Genomic DNA, 21,608 nt, shown 5'->3' with positions numbered 1-21,608 from the left:
TCGGACACAACTGAAGCGACGCAGCAGCAGCAGTGATCTCATATGATATTTATCTTTGACTTTCTTCACTTAATATGATAACTTCTAAGTCCATCTACGTATATTAATTACTTTTTATATATCTCATGAGAGATCATTTTCACATGTATGTTACACCACCGTGATTGAGAACCTTTGATATATATGCACGAGTAAGTGTGAGACACCTTGATCATGACAGTCTTTTGTGAGGATTTTTTCTTTGACTCTCCATCAGTTCAGTTCAGTCACTCAGTCGTGTCCGACTCTTTGTGACCCCATGAATCGCAGCATGCCAGGCCTCCCTGTCCATCACCAACTCCCAGAGTTTACTCAAACTCATGTCCATCGAGTCGGTGATGCCATCCAGCCATCTCATCCTCTGTCATCCCCTTCTCCTCCTGCCCCCAATCCCTCCCAGCATCAGGGTCTTTTCCAATGAGTCAGCTCTTCACATGAGGTGGCCAAAGTATTGGAGTTTCAGCTTCAGCATCAGTCCTTCCAATGAACACCCAGGACTGATCTCCTTTAGGATGGACTGGTTGGATCTCCTTGCAGTCCAAGGGACTCTCAAGAGTCTTCTCCAACACCACAGTTCAAAAGCATCCATTTTAGGTGCTCAGCTTTCTTCACAGTCCAACTCTCACATCCATACAAGACCACTGGAAAAACCATAGCCTTGACTAGACAGACCTTTGTTGGCAAAGTAATGTCTCTGCTTTTTAATATGCTATCTAGGTTGGTCATACTCGTTTCCTTCCAAGGAGTAAGCGTCTTTTAATTTCATGGCTGCAATCACCATCTGCAGTGATTTTGGAACCCAAAAAGTAAAGTCTGACACTATCTCCACTGTTTCTCCATCTATTTGCCATGAAGTGATGGGACCAGATGCCATGATCTTAGTTTTCTGAATGTTGAGCTTTAAGCCAACCTTTTCACTCTCCTCTTTCACTTTCATCTGCCATAAGGGTGGTGTCATCTGCATATCTGAGGTTATTGATATTTCTCCCGGCAATCTTGATGACTCTCCATGGTCATATCATAAAGTCAAATGGCTTAGTCAGGCCGTCATTCCTCCGCATGTCTGCCCCTTTACATCTCTGACTCTGGTTCTCCCATCCCTGCTTGTACATTGCTTCTGCCCACACTTCTCTCTGCCTACCCACAGTTTTCCTCCTGTCTACCTGTCAGAGCCCCCAGGAGTCCCACCTCTCCCACCAGGACTCCTCTCCTGTCCTGCTCTGCAGCCTCATGCCGTTCAAGGTCAGTGCTGCTCATTTAACAGTGAGATCGCGCAGTGCTTGGGCAGGTGAAGCATAGAGAAGGATGCAGAAAAGTACATGGCACGTGTGCCTGTTCATTTATTGGGCACTTGGTACATTTCAGAAGCTTCTTATTCTAATAAGAGCAGCACTTACTATGTATCAAGTGCAGCATCAAGGCACTTAATTTTATACTCAATTCATATAGTCCTCAGTAGCTTTAATGGGATAGTTACTACTATGATCCCCATTTTACAGATGAGGAAACTGAAGCACTGTGAGATTAATGTGAATTCAGATTTTATGTAGTAGAGTTCATTCTACTGAGCTTCATTTTCCCTTTTAAATTTTTTGTTTGTTTGTTTGTTTTTGGCTGTGCTGGGTCTTCATTGCTGCACGCAGGCTTTCTCTGGTTGCAACGAATGGGGGCCGCTCTCTAGTCTTCTCATCGCGGAGCTTTCTCTGGTTGCGCTCACAGGCTCTAGAGCACTGGCTTTAGTAGTTGTGGCACATGGGCTCAGTTGCCCCTGCAGCATGTGAAATCTTCCTGGATCCAGATGGAACCTGTGTCCCCCCCACGTTAGCAGGCAGACTCTAAACCACTGGAGTCCCAGGGAAGTCCTTCATTTTCTCTCTTAATCCTTATAGCAACCCCCTGAGTAAACAAGGCTCAGAGAAGCTGTGCTTGCCCCAGCTCACACAGCCCGTAAATGCAAGAGAAGTCTGTGTGCTTCAAAACCCGTTCTCTTTTCCACTGTGCTGTGCATCATTCCCAGAATGTCCTTGCTGTTTGCTCTAAAGTATTAAAGCGTGAGGAAATCTGATATCAGCCCTAGTATCAGTTTAGGTAAAAGTCAGGATTTGTTACCTTACCCAGAGTTGTTCATCTGCGAATGGCTCCTACTGCTGCTATAACAAATTACCACACACTCAATGGCTTAGAACACCATGAATTTATTATCTTACCTCTTGGGAGGTCAGAAGTCTGAAACCAGCTCCTACTGGCTAAAATCAAGGTGTTGATTTTAAAATCAGGTCTTCATTCCTTCTTGAAGCTCTACGGGAGGATGTGTCATCTTGCTTCTTCCAGCTTCTAGAGGATCCTGGCTTCCTTGGCTCATGGCCCCTTTCTCCAGCTTCAAAGCACTTCACTCCAACCTCAGATTCTGTCCTTATATCCTCTCTGTCTGACTCTGATCCTCCTGCCACCCTCTTATACCATCAAGACTACATCAGGCTCACTGTGATAACCCAGGTAATCGCCATGTCTCAAGAGAGTTAACTGAATCCCATCTACAAAGTCCCTTTTACCAGGTCAGGTCACATGTTCATGGGTTTTAGTGATAAGAATATAGGTATCTCTGGGGTCATGACTCAGCCTACTACAGTCTGCTAGACTGTGGGCTGACAAGGCCTATTAGTCTCCATTAGCACAAGGTCCTTGAGATTCAAAGTTTGCTTTCTACTGCTCTTCCTCTTGTCACTGTTTTTGAGCCTTATACGCATCAATCTCTTCTTTGCTTTTATTCTAAAAAATAACTTTAAAACAGAAGTGAGAAAAAAAGAGAAAGATGCAGGAAAGATTAAACTGCAATGAGAAACTCCACTCTGAAGCATCGTTTATATTTATCTATATTACTTGTGTTTTATGTGCAGGATTGTATCCACCCACTGTGCATACATATTGCACGCATCTGTGTAGAGACTGAAAAGTCACCACAACCCCTATTTTCCTCCCTTGCTTAAAACTGTGATTATGTGGTGATTTCCCTGTAAACCTTCTTTTTCTTTCTTTTTTTTTTAATCAGGGTTACAATTCAAAATGCCTGTAGTTTAGCTATGTAAAAAGACATATGAGAGAAGAGGCCCTGCTGGTAATATTCAGGAAAAAAAGAGAGACTTTTAATGATAACCATAAATGCTTGTGAATTAAATTTTTCATTTTCTAGATCTAAACACACCACACAGAGAAGAATAACTTTGGTCTGGATTAGAGGGCTGAATTCTGGCAGAAAGAGTCAATGTGGTCATCAGTTTTGTTATATACCAGTGACTAAGATGTAAATCCTCATGAATCAGAGACATCTTGATTTAAAATGTTGTATCCAGAAAGGAAAACAAAAAAGCCTATTGGAATATTTATCTTATTTTTAGTAGTGTACTTCATAAAGAAATGGGTGTATGATACCTGGTAGCTCAGTGGTTTAAAAAAAAAAAAAAAAAAACCTGTGCCAATGCAGGAGATGCTTGTTTGATCCCTGGGTCCAGAAGAGGACCCCTGGAAGAGGAAGTGGTGACCTACTCCAGTATTCTTGCCTGGGAAATTCCATGAACAGAGGAGCCTGGTGGGCTACATTCCAGGGCGTCACAAACTGTCAAACACAAGTTGCAACTAACAGCAAATGCTATCCATGCTCCACGTAGTAACAGGACTATTAAACCCAGAAGATGCCCTGCACACTCCTTGTACTTCCAAGATTAAGAAAGCTTAATTCATATTAGATGACCAAGATAATTTTAATTCACAAAGTGATCCAGATAGAAATTCTGTTTTTATTTAATAATTTTATTTAGTAAGTGAGATTCCAGTCCTCATGTTCTTTGTTTTTCTGAGCCCTCCTGCAGTTTGACTCAGTTTTGACCCCTGTTATATACTAAGCGCTCTCCCTAACTGCCCTCTGAACCTCTCAGTCTCATATATCACCAAGTTACCTCCAACTACAAAGGTCTAACACCAATCTTGATAACACACCTACCTGCCACCTTCCCCAGCAGACCTGATCTTCCCTCATGAGCCTGGTACTGTGAGTGACACCGCTGTCTAGCCTATCCTTTCGTGAGAACCTGGAGCTATCTCAGCCTCATTTGTCCTTCACGCTCATTCAACACACGTGTCCTGTTGATTCTACTTCCTGTATCTCCCCAGCCCCCATTGCTCTCTTCCTCTCACATCCTTCTTTCACTGCCTTGGTTTCAGTCCTCACGACTGGCCAGACCATTATAAAACATCCTTGTACTTGGTGTCCCTGTTCAGTCTTGCCTAACTCTGCTCCAATGCTTCATAACCTGGTATCATTGGTTTTTTACTACAGGCCCTCTGTAAAGCCTTTAAAATATTAACATGTGCCTGGAATCCCCAAATAAGGGAATGGCATGCACAGATGTTTAGACTTATTTTGGACCAGGAAACCTTGCGCACCTGTGACTATCTCACAGGGCAGTACTCGTTGGAACCCATTGGCCTTTGCTGCCTGAATTAATTTCTACAAATTAAATCATGTTACCTCCTGCTTTAAAACCCTTAATGACACCCCAGAGTCTTAAAAGTATATCCAATTATGTCCAAGGTCCTTCACTTTCGGCTGCTACTCAGTCTTGTTTCCCAACTACACATCCCCGTGAACTCTAACCTCTGTCTTCTCAGGACTGCTCAAAGTGTGAACGTGCCATGTTCCTTCACAGACTATCTGCACACACATGGTCCGACTCTGCCAGCACTCCTGTTTCCCTGGCCATCCACTCCTGTGTCACTTCCTCCGCAAAGCCTTCCATCTTTTCCATAAAGACTGGGTTGCACTCTCCTCTTTTGTAAAACTGATCACATGCATGCTGCATGCTAAGTTGCTTCAGCCGTGTCCAACTCTTTGTGACCCTATGGACTTGTGGCCCACCAGGCTCCTCTGTCCATGGGATTCTCCATCAAGAGTACTGGAGTGGGTTGCCCTGCCCTCCTTCGGGGTATCTTCCCAACCCAGAAATTGAACCCACATCTCTTACATCTCCTGCATTGGCAAGTGGGTTCTTTAACACTACTGCCACCTTGGAGGCCCAAAACTAATCTCACTTTATGGTAAAGTACAGTGACTGAACTGTAGATACCTGAAGCAAAGTGACCATCTCACAGTCATCTGTAGTCCCTAGCACCTAAGACAGTGCCTGGCAATCAGCAAGTATTCAGGAAATGTTTGAGGAAAGAATGGATGAGCAAATGAAGAAAGGCATGAAATGAATTAGAATCTATTAGCAGAGCACATTATATTAAAACTGGAAAGTTGACCTTAGAAACAGAATGTGGATATCACTTGTGTTGGGCTCAATAATGTGACTTGAGGTGCCAAGGAAATAAACTCAGCTCCCAGTGAATTGAACTACCAACATAAAACCAAAAATGTCAAAGGAGGCAGAATTTATGACTGTGCTGATCATAGGGAAATCTTTAAAAATTATGGACACTCAGGTCATTATATTTTTGTATAGAAGCATAACTTTTAAATATTCCTCATATTGTATTGTTTTTACTTTTCTTATAAAACTAATGAATCCATGACCTTATATCATGAAATATGCATGGCAACAAGGATAAGCAATATAAATGCTATTTTGGGTTATTTATTCTGTTTATGGCATATATTTTAAAACAATACCCATTACCAGAGATCTGCTTCTTCATACCACAATATTATTTTCAATGATGATTCATAAAGCAAACATTTTTCATTTTGTTTTATTAAATTTCTCTTGCCACTCCTTTTTAAATATTTTTCTCCTTTGCATTCTGCCTCTCACATCAGGACTGTCAGCCTCACCAGGTAACCTTGACCTGTTCACAAAGTCACCACAGACTTTGAAAGCTTTATTAATTTGAAATTTCATCTTCTACAATTTTTTTAAAAATTTGAAAACCACCTTTTCATCAGTGTACACACCAGAGAAACTCTTTGAGCAAAGATGAGACAAGTATTTAAAAGCCAAATCCCTGATGACATTAACCCAGCCAGAGGGTTGTCTGCCATCCCTGGAGGGTCACAGTTCCCAGAAGAGCACTCACTGCATCTGGCTGAAACCCATCAATGACTGATGTAGAAGCAGCATCTGGCTGATGATAAAACAGTCTGATAAAAGGTGGATGTTCAGCCCATCAGCTGAATGTTTGTTTTACATCTTTTCAACATCTGGCTTTTTGGCTCTTTTGTTCATCCAATCATCAGTTCAACAAACATTTATGAAGAGTACACTCTTTGCCAGATGCAATAGTAGGCACTGGGGAATAGAAAAATGAGTGTGTTCCCTTTCCTCAAAGTCACATAATCCTGTGTACATGTAGGGAGGTGGAGGGAAAGATCAGGGCCATAAACGACCAGCCCTAATTGGGGAGGTGCAGCACCCTTCCAGATCAAGGTGGGGTAGGAGGTGACGTCATACCATGAGGCAGAGGGGTTAGAAGAGGCTTTCCTGAAGCAGTGGCCTGCGAGCTGGACCTTCAAGGGTGTCCTGGAAATTTCTGGCTGGACAGAGAGGTGAAGGGCATTGCTCCCATAATGAACAATGTGGTCAAAGGCCATAGCACAGGAGGTATCTGTGTGCCCAGAGAAGGGCAGATTGTCCACCACAGCTAAGGCAGAGGCCATGGCAGGCCAGCAAGACATGTGCTCGGGAAGCTCAACACAGATGAGAGTGTGAGGGCCCTGAAGGACATTATCACCAGTCTGACTTTATCTTCAAGTGTTGAGACTTTCCTGCAAGTTGTCTATGTAGCGTGCACACTAAGTCACTTCAGTCATATCCCACTCTTTGTGACCCCATGGACTGTAGCCCACCAGGCTCCTCTGTCCATGGGATTCTCCAGGCAAGAATACTATAATGGTTGTCATGCCCTCCTCCAGGAGATCTACCCGACCCAGGGATCAAACACGCATCTCCCTCGTTTCCTGCATTCACAGGCGGGTTCTTTATCACTAGTGACACCTGGGAAAGCCCATTTCTATCCAAATTAAACTTCAAAATAACAAGCTGATTGTTTTTGTTTGTTTGTTTGTTTACTTTTCTTGCAGGTATTTTGTCATCCAGTTATCACGGAATTCCGTACAGTGTTAGGGGGAGTCTTCTGAGGGTTTGGCCCTTAAATTAGGTCCTATCTGAAAAGTGATATCCCAGCTCTGATATTTTGAGTGGTTACACTCTATATACATTTTATTACATCGCCACCCTTAAAATGAAGCCAGTTATCTTCATCCACTTCCTTAGTTGGAGAGAGAGAAAGTTTACCTGCGTCTTTTCCTTATCGTCGCATTCACTAAGATGCTTAAGTCTGAGAGCGGTTCTCATTCCGGCACCTGTTTATTTTGGAAGCATTTAGTCAAATTGAAAGAACCCCCATACACCTTATGTGATACTCCAAACAACCAGTGGTTCTAACAGAAGCTGCTCTGGGTGTCAGGTCCCCACGCCTGCCCTGTCTACCCCATGTTTATTTTATTCCCATTGGAAATGGTGGAGAGGCATTCATTTAGAGTGATGTTTCTGAGTCCTTGTTCAGATGCTATGATGTATCCAACTCTTTGTGACCTCATGAACTGCAGCATGCTAGGCTTCCCTGTCCTTCACTGTCTCTCAGCATCAGGGTCTTTTCCAGTGAGTCAGCTCCTTGCATCAGGTGGCCAAAGTTTTGGAGCTTCAGCTTCAGCATCAGTCCTTCCAATAAATATTCAGGATTGATTTCCTTTAGGATTGACTCGTTTGATTTCCTTGCAGTCCAAGGGACTCTCAAGAGTCTTCTCTAGCACCACAGTTCAAAAGCATCAATTCTTCAGTGCTCAGCCTTCTTTATGGTCCAACTCTCACATTTGTACATGACTGCTGAAAAAACCATAGCTTTGACTATAAGGATATTTGTTGGCAAAGTGATGTCTCTGCTTTTTAATATGCTGTCTAAGTTTGTCATAGCTTTTCTTCCAAGGAGCAAGCATCTTTTAATTTTGTGGCTACAGTCAAGTCCACAGTGATTTTGGAGCCCAAGGAAATAAAATCTGTCACTGTTTCCACTTTTTCCCCTTCTGTTTGCCATGAAGTGATGGGACCAGATACCATGATCTTAGATTTTGAATGTTGAGTTTTAAGTCCACTTTTTCACCTTCCTCTTTCACCATCATCAAGAGGCTGTCAATCCTGGTCATACAGAATTACCTGGGAAGTTTTAAATTTTTTCTAAATTTAAAAAATTAAAGTCTGGGACATACTTCCCAGAGTTTAATAGATATGAAATGGGGCCCAGGACTCAGGACTTTTTAAAAGCTCCCAGGTGGCTTTAAAGTATATCAGGATTGGGAGCATTGAGTAAGAGAGTGACATCTGGGCCACAGCAGCATTCTGACTCTACTCAAGGACGTTGTATCACCATCCTAACCTTGACTCTGGGCACACATCCCTCTTACAGTTCTGAGTCCAGCCCACTGAGCACAGACCCCCATGAGTTCTGAGTGGCCACTGCTGCAACAGGAAAAGCTCCTATGGCACAAACACCCAGCCCTAAATTTTCAACAAGCACAAGGGCAGCTGATTCAAGAAAAGGGACTCTTCTTGAAGAAAATGGAGCTCTCCTTAGAGTTTTTACAATCAAATTACCCCAGCACAGAATAGTAATGATTGGTATATTATTTAAGGTTAGATTTTTTTTTTTCTTGTTTCTGTTTCTTAGCATTTGTGTCTATACCTCCTGTAAAATTTTTTATACAATTTTTAAAGTTTACTTGCCACTTACAGTACATGTTGTTCCATACATTCTTGAGCCTGTATTACACCCAGTAGTTGCTATCTCCCACTCCCCCACCTGTATATTGCCCCATCCCCCCCACAACAACTATTTTGTTTTCTATGAGTCTACTTCTTTTTTGTTGTATTCACTAGTTTGTTGTATTTTTTATATTCCACATATAAGTGATTTCATACAGTATTTGTCTTTCTAATTAGGGTTCAGTTCAGTTCAGTTGCTCAGTCATGTCTGACTCTTTGCAACCCCATGGACTGCAGCACGACAGGCCTGTCCATCACCAACTCCAGGAGTTTACTCAAACTCATGTCCATTGAGTCGGTGATACCATTCATCCAACAATCTCATCCGCTGTCGTCCCCTTCTCCTCCTGCCTTCAATCTTTCCCAGCATCAGGGTCTTTTCAGATGAATCAGCTCTTTACATCAGGTGGCCAAAGTATTGAAGTTTCAGCTTCAGCATCAGTCCTTCCAATGAACATTCAGGACTGATTTCCTTTAGGATTGACGGGTTGGACAGATTAAAAAGAATAAGAAACCCAAAGTCACAATAGCTTAAGTAAGAGAGAAAAGCGTTTTTCTCTTATACACACACAGGCCATCCAGGGCCAGTATGGTGTCACCACCAGGAAGTTAGGCTGCTTCCAGCTTTTTGCCTATCACTATCCAAGATGGAAGGTTAAATTTTAGACAACATGTTCATGTTGCATCCAGCAAGAAGGAGAAGGGGAGGGACAAATGCCACACTCTCTTCTTGTGTGTTTTTCCATGAAGCTGCACACAACCTTCCATGTACATACCTTTGCCCAACACTTAGTCACATGGCACCTTCAAGGGAGGTCAGCAAATATAGTCTCTATGCCAAAGGGTCATGTGCCCAGCTAAAAACTGAGCATTTCTGTACTACTGCAAAGGAGGAGTCAAAATCTTAGAATAACAGCTTCCTGCCCCACCCCTACAAACAGCTGGATGATATTCATTCAGTTACATGTAAATGACCTGTTTGATTGGGGGCCTGTTGAAAACCACTAAAATGGGGAGATTTTTCTTGTATCCCAAATTTCCATGGCTCTTGCTCCAACTGCCCAGAAAAAAAACACCAATCCTATAAGAAACATATTACAGGAAGTTCAAAAAACTAAGCCTCAGACCTGCTACCCCTCCAATAGGTTAGAGAGGATGGGCTCTCTACATGGAGAGAGGAAGGGCTGCCTTTTCTGCAGATTAATTCCTCCATATTTACATAGATGCCAGGAGCTCTCTCTCCTTCATTCTAGAAGAAGCACAGATTATTTTCACTGCATTGTAAATATGTTTAACACTCTATTATATCACCTGTTAAACCAGTTGTCTTGGGTGACTGCAAATCATAGTTTAGAAACAACTCTCTAAGATTTAAAGGCTCTCAAAATTCCTGGATGCTCTAGTTAAATGTTTAAGATTAAGAGTGGAGGATATAGACCTTGCTACAAAATTCATTTCAAGGTGCGGAAACAATCTCCTTTGGGTTGGTTCCTGGGTTTTCTTCCCTATTTATTTATTTTTTCTTTTCTCACTCTGCAGTAAGCCAAGGCTAAGGTAAGGATTGGATTGGCAGTCAAACGTGCTACTGTCTTATGCAGAGTCTGCTTTCTCTTCCTCCCCCAGTGTTCCAGGACCTGCGGCGGGGGCATCCAGAAACGCGAGGTTCTTTGCAAACAGCGCATGGCTGATGGGAGCTTCCTGGAGCTTCCCGAGACCTTCTGTTCAGCCCCCAAACTGGCCTCCCAGCAAGCCTGCAAGAAAGATGACTGTCCCAGTGAGTGGCTGCTCTCCGACTGGACAGAGGTACGTGTGCTCCTCAGAAGGAGATAACAAAAGAGGCATAAAGAGGAGAAGGCACCCAGACTTACAGATACAGAAGGAGAGAACAGAACAAAAGAATCCTCCTGGCACTGTGGAACAGAGTTGTGGGGGGTGGGGGGTGTTGTTGTTTTGTTTTTTAAACTTATTTTCTGGGTGTCTTGGGTCTTAGTTGTGTCATGCGAGATCTTTCATTGCAACACACAGACTCTCAAGTTATGGCACATGGGCTTAGTTGCTCTGCAGCATTTGGGATCTTAGTTCCCCAACCAGGGATCTAATGTGTGTTCCCTGCATTGCAAAGTGACTTGTTAACCAGTGGACCATCAGGGAAGTCCCTGAGTTGTTGTTGTTGTTGTTGTCGAATCTTCTTTGCAGTGTAGGTGATTTACAGTGTGGGGTTACTTTCAGGTGTAGAGCAAAGTGAATCAGTTATATGTGGAACAGAGTTTTTGTAAGCATTGATACCATAGTGTGTAACTAGCTTTTAACTAGGCTGCAGGGATCGGAGTTGTTAAGCAACCAGCCCTCACTCAACAATCAGGAGCAGAGAATTGAAAATGGGCCCTTCATGGAACAAACCAGGCCGCGTTTATACTATTTGGATCCAGGATTTTACTGAGAACACCGGGTCCCTCCGCTCCATTCACTCCCACCTTCCTGACATTCCCCCCTCCCCCTGCCGCCCGCCCCACATCTCTTACTCCCAGATGTTTCTAGTCTCTCCTCAGGAAAGGCAAAGCCTCTCTAGTTCTTCTCATCCAAGTTACTGGACAATGAGGCATATGATTTATTAGGAAAAGAAGGCCAAGGAAATCCTGCCTCCTTCCTGTCAGTTTCCTGGATCCAAAACGTCAACAGCTTCCCAGCAGGAGAAGTTGATTTCCCCCGATGCCCTGCATCTGGGGAGATGACCACATCGGCATTACCATTCCTGACTTACCTCATCAGTTAAGGATAGACCCCCGACTAACCTGCTTCTCTAAATCATTCCTACTTCAACACTCGCCTGAACTAACTCATCGACACCCAGCTCCAACTTGTTTTCAGCCTCTACTCCTTCTTTGACTTGCCTGCAACTCCCCCAGCTTCATAGGCCCCGCGTCTTTCATAGAAACCACCCCCACCAAAAGTCTCGCCTCGCAAGTAGTTTCAGCCAAGAACGGAATTACAAGGCCTGAAGTGAAAATCTCAGGGCCCAAACCAGATTCAAAACCCTTCTCTTTCTTGCCTAGAAGCCTCTGGATTGGCCTTGTCAATCTCACTGCCTCCTTTGTAGACCATCCAACTCACAGGACAGCGCCGCTGCTGCTGCTTGAAATCCATCACAGAGGTCCTTGCTGCCACAGAGGGGAATGCAGCTGCCTCTAAAAATGAAGATGCCACATTGTTCAGCCTGTGTTCTGAGAATTCTCGCCCTGTGTTTTATTAGCCCATGCAGAGGTCCATCAGATGACACCTTCTGAGTACACTGCAGTTGAGATTTAACCTGTGTCATCATAGGTTTTGCAGTTTGGCAGTAAAATTTGGTCTTCTGATGGTAGTTCCCTGCAAATGTCTCAGAACAGAAGGGGGAATGATTTTTATCGTCTTTTAGAAGTAATTTTGTTTCAGAAGGATGAAGGATTTAATGTGTGGGATGAGCATATGTGTATGTGCATGTGTGAACATGTTCAGTTCAGTTCAGTCGCTCAGTCGTGTCTGGCTCCTTGCGACTCCATGAACCACAGCACGCCAGGTCCCCCTGTCCATCACAAACTCCTGAAGTTTACTCAAACTCATGTCCATTGAGTCGGTGATGCCATCCAGTCATCTCATCCTCTGTCGTCCCCTTCTCCTCCTGCCCCCAAACCCCTCCCAGCATCAGGGTCTTTTCCAATGAGTCAACTCTTCACATCAGGTGGCCAAAGTACTGGAGTTTCACCTTCTGCATCAGTCCTTTCAATGAACACCCGGGACTGATCTCCTTTAGGATGGACTGGTTGGATCCCCTTGCAGTCCAAGGGACTCTCAAGAGTCTTCTCCAACACCACAGTTCAAAAGCATCCATTTTTCGGCGCTCAGCTTTCTTCACAGTCCAACTCTCACATCCATACATGACCACTGGAAAAACCATACCCTTGACTAGACGGACCTTTGTTGGCAAAGTAATGTCTCTGCTTTTTAATATGCTGTCTAGGTTGGTCATAACTTTCCTTCCAAGGAGTAAGCGTCTTTTAATTTCATGGCTGCAGTCACCATCTGCAGTGATTTTGGAGCCCAGAAAAATAAAGTCTGACATTGTTTCCACTGTTTCCCCATCTATTTGCCATGAAGTGATGGGACCAGATGCCGTGATCTTAGTTTTCTGAATGTTGAGCTTTAAGCCAACTTTTTCACTCTCCTCCTTCACTTTCATCAAGAGGCTTTTTAGTTACTCTTCATTTTCTGCCATAAGGGTGGTGTCATCTGCATATCTGAGGTTATTGATATTTCTCCCGGCAATCTTGATTCGAGCTTGTGCTTCATCCAGCCCAGCGTTTCTCATGATGTACTCTGCATATAAGTTAAATAATCAGGGTGATAATATACAACATTGACGTACTCCTTTTCCTATTTGGAACGGTCTGTGGTTCCATGTCCAGTTCTAACTGCTGCTTCCTGATCTGCATACAGGTTTCTCAAGAGATAGGTCAGATGATCTGGTATTCCCATCTCTTTCAGAATTTTCCACAGTGTATTGTGATCCACACAGGCAAAGGCTTTGGCATAGTCAATAAAGCAGAAATAGATGTTTTTCTGGAGCTCTCTTGCTTTTTCGATGATCCAGCGGATATTGGCAATTTGATCTCTGGTTCCCCTCCCTTTTCTAAAACCAGCTTGAACATCTGGAGGTTCACAGTTCATGTATTGCAGAAGCCTGGCTTGGAGAATGTTGAGCAGTACTTTACTAGCGTGTGAGATGAGTGCAATTGTGCCGTAGTTCAAGCATTCTTTGGCATTGCCTTTCTTTGGGATTGGAATGAAAACTGACCTTTTCCAGTCCTGTGGCCACTGCTGAGTTTTCCACATTTGCTGGCATATTGAGTGGAGCACTTTTATACCATCATCTTTCAGGATTTGAAATAGTTCAAGTCAAATTCCACCTCCTCCACTAGCATCAGAGTGATGCTTCCTAAGGCCCAATTGACTTCTCATTCCAGGATGTCTGGCTCTAGGTGAGTGATCACACCATCATGATTATCTGGATCATGAAGATCTTTTTTGTACAGTTCTTCTGTGTATTCTTGCCACCTCTTCTTAATATCTTCTGCTTCTGTTAGGTCCATACCATTTTTTTATTGAACCCATCTTTGCATGAAATGTTCCCTTGGTATCTCTAATTTTCTTGAAGAGATCTCTAGTCTTTCCCATTCTGTTGTTTTCCTCTATTTCTTTGCATTGATCGCTGAGGAAGGCTTGAACATGTTAGTGACAGTTTTTCCGTGGAATGTTGATTTGGGGTTTAGTATCATATAGGAAATATAGATCAATGGAACAAGATAGAAAACCCCGAGTTAAACCCACATACCTATGGGCACCTTGTGTGTGTGTGTGTGCACGCATGCGTGCTCAGTTGCAAAGTCATGTCCAACTCTTTGCCACCCCATGGACTGTAGCCTGACAGACTCCTCTATCCATGGGATTTTCCAGGCAAGAATACTGGAGGGTGTTGCTATTTCCTCTTCCAGGGAATCTTCCCAACCCAGGGATCAAACCCGTGTCTCCTGCAGCTCCTGCATTGGCAGGTGGATTCTTTACACCTGAGCCACCTGGGCGACAGAAGATGAAATGGTTAGATAGCATCACCGACTCAATGGATATAAATTTGAGCCAACTCCAGGACATAGTGGAGCATAGAAGAGCCCAGTGTGCTGCAGTCCATGGGGTCGCAATGAGTCAGACATGACTTAGCAACTAAACAACAACAACAATCATGTATGAAAAATCATTACCAGCAGTGCAGGTGAGAGCACTGATGTATTAGCCAAGGAAGTGGCTCTGGATGAAGGCTGCCTCCCAGGGTTGTATTTGCAAAAAGCATTGCTCTTCTAAGCCTGTCAGTGGCGGTCTTCCATGAGTGGGATGCCAAGAAGGGGACTTGTGTATATTGGAGTTGTCCTTCCAAGTTCCTGGAGTTTGTGGCCTCTGAGCACATAGAACTCAGAGAGGATCTGAAGGAAGGATTCTTGTGGTTAGGCACTAAGGTGCCAGTAAGTAAAGGAGACCTGTAGTATCATGTGTACTTGAGAGTTCAGACTCACAGACAGGCAAACAGGTTCAAATCCTGACTCTGCTACTTACTGGCTGTGTAACCTTGGGCTGGTTACTTGACCCTTCTAGGCTTTAGTTTGCTGAACTTGAATATTGGCGATGATAATTGTGTCCACTAACATGGTTATCAGTTATAAATGATGCATATAAAGTACTCTGTGCCTAGTAAAATTTAACCCTTATCATGGTTGTGATTTTCTTCTATCCCTCCTTATTGTTAGGAAAAGGAATGGAAATAAAAGAAAGCTCATAACTTGACTGTCTGGACCCAGGATTATGATCAAGACCTCCCACAGACTCTCCTGGTCTTCCTAGGAGGCAGAAGTTACATTTTTAGAACTAGGACTAGTTAGCCCTTATCCAAGGATTGTTACCAGGTTCTGCACTATCTAGGTTGATGAATGGAGATTCCAAACATTGAGATGGGGCTGGGAGTGGTGGGATTTTAACCCCTGTTCACTGGGGATAAACTCAGTATGGCTGGTGCCATACAAAAGTGCTCCTGGGGGTGTTCACAAAGGCTTCATTTGGCCCTGTTATCCCCACAACCCTTCCTTTGGCCCTCTGGCTAGGATAAGACATGCATTCCACACCCCCCACATGACTCCCTTTGGAGAAAGGAAGACCTGGATGATCTATGGGTGTTTTTCATCCTCAACTATCTGGGCTTAATCTCACGGTTACTGCACAGAATCCCTTAGAGACAGAATTAAGCCAAAGTTTTAAACACTTCAAGTAAAATTACTTTCAGATTCTATTCTGAGAAAAGGTCTCTCAAAAGACCTTACTTCTTTTCTTTAAAAGAAACACTTGGATTTCTTGAAAGAGTTGGCTATTCAATATTTTTAAGTCATATTTTTATGGAAATTCCTTCCTCCCCCAAGCATAAAAGAAATTAAAGTCAGAGCAGTCAATTTTAAAGCTAGAAAGAACTTAGGAGATCTTATAGTCTAGTGGTTCTTTAAAAAATTAAAGCCACAAAACCCTTTTTTTCCATTGAAATGTTTCAATGAAGTCAGAAATCTAAAACAGAACGAATCAGAGTTATTTGGTGGAAGTGTGGGTAAGGGTCCCAGGTCCCCAAATGGTTGGGTCTGTAGATCACCTGAGAAGCCCCTAAATCACATCCTCAACATAGTTAAAGAACACACTTTGAAAATCCCTGCTCGAGTGTAGTTTCCCTGTTTCAGAAATGTGGAAATTGAGCCTAGAGAAAGAACTAGATTTGACCAGAATCATAAACTGATCTTCCAACACTTGGTCCATTTTTCCATTTCTGTACTTGGCAACACTCAGATGACCAGGCTTTTAAAATTTCCAGGCTCTCTACCCCCATTCCACCTGAGCCCTGGATTTGGTGCTGTCATTTACAATAAAATAAGGGGTGGGTGGAATCTGGAATCCACACTCTTCAGGGAACAAAAGCAATGGGCTTGATTCTCATCTCCATTTTTTGCATCTTAAATGTCTTTTAGGGTGGTGGATATCTCAGTGTATTGCATAGAATAGTTCATTTCCATGGGCTAGCATATGAAACTTGGAAACCTAAGATACTATTTTTTGGTTTCTACTGTCATTTTTCAAGTTAACGTGGCATGCTGCCATGACCCTAGTTCAGGCCTTTATCATCTCAACCCTGGACTACTGTGGCAGCCTCCTTAACTGACATCCTTGCCTCCCATCCATCTCCTACTCCTATCCCTCCCAGACACTGTTGCCAGATTAACCTTCTCAAAACACCTCCTTCATCATTTCACTCCTCCCTTAAATGGCTCCTTATTGCCTTATGGACCAATTCCAAACCTTCTGTCTGAAAATTAAGTCTCCAACATCTGGCCCCAAACTACCTCTTGAGCTCCTGACACTCTCCACTTGGCCTCTCTATTCAGTCAAACTGGTTCAGCTCTGTCCCTAAGCCTGCCTTGGCCTTGAGCACTGAACTCTTCCACCTTGATTCTGGATAGTTCCCTGACTGCCATGCTTACTCTGGGTTCTCTAAACCCATCCAGACTCCAACCATCTTCCAGACTAGGCCAGGAAATCACTGGTATACCATGAGCATTCACCAATTGTTAGCATTCATTTTATGATATCAATACTTCACTTACAATCTTGTATTTTTACTAAGTTCTTTTATTGCTATTTCTTTAAACAGCTTTCAGTTCAGTTTAGTCACTCAGTCGTATCCGACTGTTTGCGACCCCATAAACCACAGCATGCCAGGCCTCCCTGTCCATCACCAACCCCCAGAGTCCACCCAAACCCATGTCCATTGAGTCAGTGATGCCATCCAACCATCTCATCCTCTGTTGTCCCCTTCTCCTCCTGCCCTCAATCTTTCCCAGCATCAGGGTCTTTTCAAATGAGTCAGCTTTTCGCATCAGGTGGTCAAAGTATTGGAGTTTCAGCTTCAACATCAGTCCTTCCAATGAACACCTAGGACTGATCTCCTTTAGGATGGACTGGTTGGATCTCCTTGCAGTCCAAGGGACTCTCAAGAGTCTTCTCCAACACCACAGTTCAAAAGCATTAATTCTTCTGTGCTCAGCTTTCTTTATAGTCCAACTCTCTCATCCATACATAAATCTATTGTTTTGCAGGCAGAAGACCTGGGTTTGATCCCTGGGTTGGGAAGATCCCCTGGAGAAGGGAATGGCTCCCCATTCCAGTATTCTTTCCCAAACAAGTCCATGGACAGATGAGCCTGGTAGGCTACAGTCCATGGGGTTGCAAAGAGTTGAACATGACTGAGCAACTAACACACACATGATAAATATATGTTTCTTAACTTTTTAAGAAACCATCAAACTTTTTCTAAAAGGGCTGTATTTTACATTCCCAGCAGCATTACAGGAAGGCTCTAATTTTTCCACATCCTCACTTATGATAATAACACTTATTATTGTCATTTTGATTACGAAAATTCTACTGAATATAGAGTGCTATTTCATTGTGGTTTTAATTTCCATGTTCCATAATATACCATTTCATTTTAATAATGCATTTGGATTTCTTCTCATTATTTGATAACATCCCTTTGAGGTTAGGAATCGCCTTACACATCTTTGTCCCATAGCATTTAGCATCCCATCTCAAACAAAGTAGATACATAAGAATTATCTGATACTTGACATTAAAATATTATAATTAATTTGTAAAGGAAGGAGAAAGGAATTAGCATTAGTTGAATGTCATTTCTGTGTGTGAAGTTTTAAAATATACTATCATTGAATTCCCAGCCTTGCCAAGTAAGTTATAAGAAGTGGAAACAGACTCAGAGTTTAAGTGACTTGCCAACTAGTGACAAGCAGTACTGAGCTGGAATTTGAACAGTGGACTCTATAACTCTAACTCTAAAGCCCAGACCATAAAAGTAAAAATAGGTGAAATGTCCACAGGAGACCTGAGACCAGAAAAGAGTGTGGCTACAATATGGATGTGTCTTTTCATACTGTAACATAATTAATTTCTCTCTTTCTCAGTTGCTATTGCTTTTCCAAGCAATTTTTCTCATATTTTGGTGAGTTTGAGAGTCCATACAAAATCCATTAGCCTCCAGTTCTCCGCATTTACATGCATTTGGCCTTTCTTCCCCCACCAGTGTTCCACGAGCTGCGGGGAGGGCACCCAGACAAGAAGTGCCGTTTGCCGGAAGGTGCTGAAAACCGGTGTCTCAGCAATTGTCAATTCCTCCCTGTGCCCGCCCCTGCCATTCTCTTCATCCATCAGGCCGTGTATGCTGGCCACCTGTGCAAGTGAGTACGGCAGTGCTCTGGGATGGGGAGAGAGCAAGAGCGGTAGCTGACCCTGAGCCCAAGAGCAGTGGGGATGGTCAGGCAGTAAACCTCAGAGGGCATCAGGCTGGTGATCTCAGCTAGAGATGGGAAAGGAATCTTAATTAACATGGCCAGGCAGAAGGCTCTTCTCCACTGGGGGAAAACCAGTTTGCAGGAGGTAGGGCAAAGTGCACTTGCTGGCATAGGGAGATCTGGAGGCTGGAGTCAATATATTACTAATGAAGTCTAATGTGACCCACTCCAGGATTTTACACTTAACAGTGTGTTCTGTTTACTAGTAACCCCTAGAGGTATAACACTTCTGAGGTCTTCTCTCCATGTATATGGGGGCCGTGATGCTCTGTAGGACCCAAAAGGGAGACATTCTCCTTCTCTTTGTCCTCTGCCTCTTTTTATGATTCTGATTTCTTTCTTTTTTAAAAATTTTTTTAAATTATTTATTTTAATTGGAGGCTAATTACTTTATAATATTGTAGTGGTTTTTGCCATACATTGACATGAATCAGCCATGGGTGTACATCCCCCATCCTGAACCCACCTCCCTCCCCATCCCATCCCTCAGGGTTGTCCCAGTGCACCGGCTTTGAATGCCATTTCATGCATCAATCTTGGGCTACCGATCTATTTCACATATGGTAATATACATGTTTCAATGCTATTCTCTCAAATCATCCCACCCTCGCCTTCTCCCACAGAGTCTAAAAGTCTATTCTTTATATCTGTGTCTCTTTTGCTGTCTCACATATAGGGTCATCATTACCATCTTTCTAAATTCCACATATATGCATTCCATATATATATATACTGTATTAGTGTTTTTCTTTCTGACTTACTTCACTGTATAATAGGCTCCAGTTTCATCCATTTCACTAGAACTGATTCAAATGTGTTCTTTTTAATAGCTGAGTAATATTTCTTTTTTTAAAAAAGTCCTTTTAAAGAGAGGAACTGTCTTTCTCCTGGAATCCCCCTCCATCTAGAACCCTTCCTCTCAGTTTCTAGGGGTAGAAAGCCCCAAGAGAGTGATCGCAGGTTGCCCAGCTGCACCTCCTTAGCTCTCCCGTGCTTGATTGTGGCAGCAGCTTGATGGTCCACAGTTGGTAGCCAGCTCCTCCCTTAAAACAAGTCAGGAAATGAAGGCCCTGACCAAAGCAAACTCTGAAGCGCTTTCCCTCTTCTTTCTTTGGTCCCCCATCTCTCTTTTTTCTCTCCACCCTGACCTTTTCCCCTCTCTCTTGTCGCTGCTCCTCACTCTACCTTTTCTCCACTCTCTGCTTCTCTTTCTCCATCTGTCTGCTTCCGTTGCTTTCATTCCAGGGCCCGGGCGGCCATCCACAAAGCATAGTCCTCACATCGCGGCAGCAAGGAAGGTCTACATCCAGACGCGCCGGCAGAGGAAGCTGCACTTCGTGGTGGGGGGCTTCGCCTACTTGCTCCCCAAGACCGCGGTGGTGCTGCGCTGTCCCACGCGGCGCTTCCGCAAGCCCCTCATCACCTGGGAGAAGGACGGCCAGCACCTCATCAGCTCTGCCCACGTCACTGTGGCCCCCTTTGGGTACCTAAAGATCCACCGCCTCAAGCCCTCTGATGCGGGAATCTACACCTGCTCGGCCGGACCAGCCCGGGAGCAGTTTGTGATTAAGCTCATCGGAGGCAACAGGAAGTTGGTGGCCAGGCCCTTGAGCCTGAGGAGCGAGGAGGAGGCCCTTGCGGTGAGGAAGGCCAGCCCCAAGGAGGCCCTGCAGACGCACAAACACCAGAACGGCATCTTCTCCAACGGCAGCAAGGCCGAGAAGCGGGGCCTCCCCGCCGACACCGGGGGCCGCTATGACGACCTGGTCTCGCGGCTGCTGGAGCAGGGGGGCTGGCCGGGAGAGCTGCTGGCGTCGTGGGAGCTGCAGGACTCCACGGAAAGGAACGCGTCTTCAGAGGAGGACCAGAACGCCGAGCAGGCCCTCCTGCGTCTGCCCTTCACCCTGGTGACGGAGCAGCAGCGCTTGGACGACATCCTCCGGAACCTCTCGCAGCAACCCGAGGAGCTCCGAGACGTCTACAGCAAGCATCTGGTGGCCCAGCTGGCGCAGGAGATCTTCCGAAGCCACCTGGAGCACCAGGACGCGCTCCTCAAGCCGTCGGAGCGGAGGGGCCCCCCGGTGGCCATCCCTCCCCATAAGCACGTGTCTGGCTTCAGCAGCTTCTCCCGGATCTTGTCCACTGGGGAGGGCGGGGGCGGCTCCCGCCGGCCGTACCGCAAGCCTGTTATCCTGCGCAAGATATCCGCCGCCCAGCAGCTCTCTGCCTCCGAGGTGGTCACCCACCTCGGGCAGACGGTGGCCCTGGCCAGCGGGACACTGAGCGTGCTTCTGCACTGTGAGGCCATTGGCAACCCGAGGCCCACCATCAGCTGGTCCAGGAATGGAGAAGAGGTTCAGTTCAGCGACAGGTGAGTTCTGCAGTTACCTGGTCTGGGAAGAGGTGCGGGGAAGGGGTCACCTTGTGTGGGAGGCACCCTGTTCATTCTTCCTTCAAGGTGTTTGCAAGGGTAGAGCTTAGAGTACTGGGCCTCAGGGACCGCTCTCATCCTGGGTTTCAAGCTCTCTCCATACTGATGGACTGTTAAAGCAAAGACAAAGTATTTAATTTCTCTAAACTGTATGCTCTCATCTTTGTAAGATAATATTAAGAATACCTACAACCCTCAAGCCCCATAGGATCGCTGAGATTAATGAGATTCTCTCCGGATAGCTCTGAACCTTTGGCAGGAAGCTATCATTCCAGACCAGAGCATTATTGCATTACCGTTTTTGTGAGATGAACCGCTGAAAAGCTTGTACACCAGGATACTGTGTGT

The 21,608-nt window shown here is 44.4% G+C and overlaps 1 protein-coding gene across 4 annotated transcripts in view; it reads left to right on the top strand.

Annotated features, from left to right (window-relative positions):
* Positions 1 to 21,608, top strand: part of ADAMTSL1 (ADAMTS like 1) — a 1,078,174-nt gene that overhangs the window by 902,399 nt on the left and 154,167 nt on the right. For all 4 annotated transcript variants that reach the window (XM_043891080.1, XM_043891079.1, XM_043891082.1 and 1 more), the window contains 3 exons: positions 10,473 to 10,652; positions 18,562 to 18,715; positions 20,075 to 21,200. In XM_043891080.1, the coding sequence (XP_043747015.1) occupies positions 10,473 to 10,652; positions 18,562 to 18,715; positions 20,075 to 21,200 (1,460 nt within the window). The remainder of the gene's footprint in view (positions 1 to 10,472; positions 10,653 to 18,561; positions 18,716 to 20,074; positions 21,201 to 21,608) is intronic.

This window comes from Cervus elaphus, chromosome 29 (assembly GCF_910594005.1).
Source record: "Cervus elaphus chromosome 29, mCerEla1.1, whole genome shotgun sequence".
Classification (NCBI taxonomy): Eukaryota; Metazoa; Chordata; class Mammalia; order Artiodactyla; family Cervidae; genus Cervus; species Cervus elaphus.
Note: the sequence above shows the minus strand (reverse complement) of the source record. Positions and strands in the feature narration are given on the sequence as shown.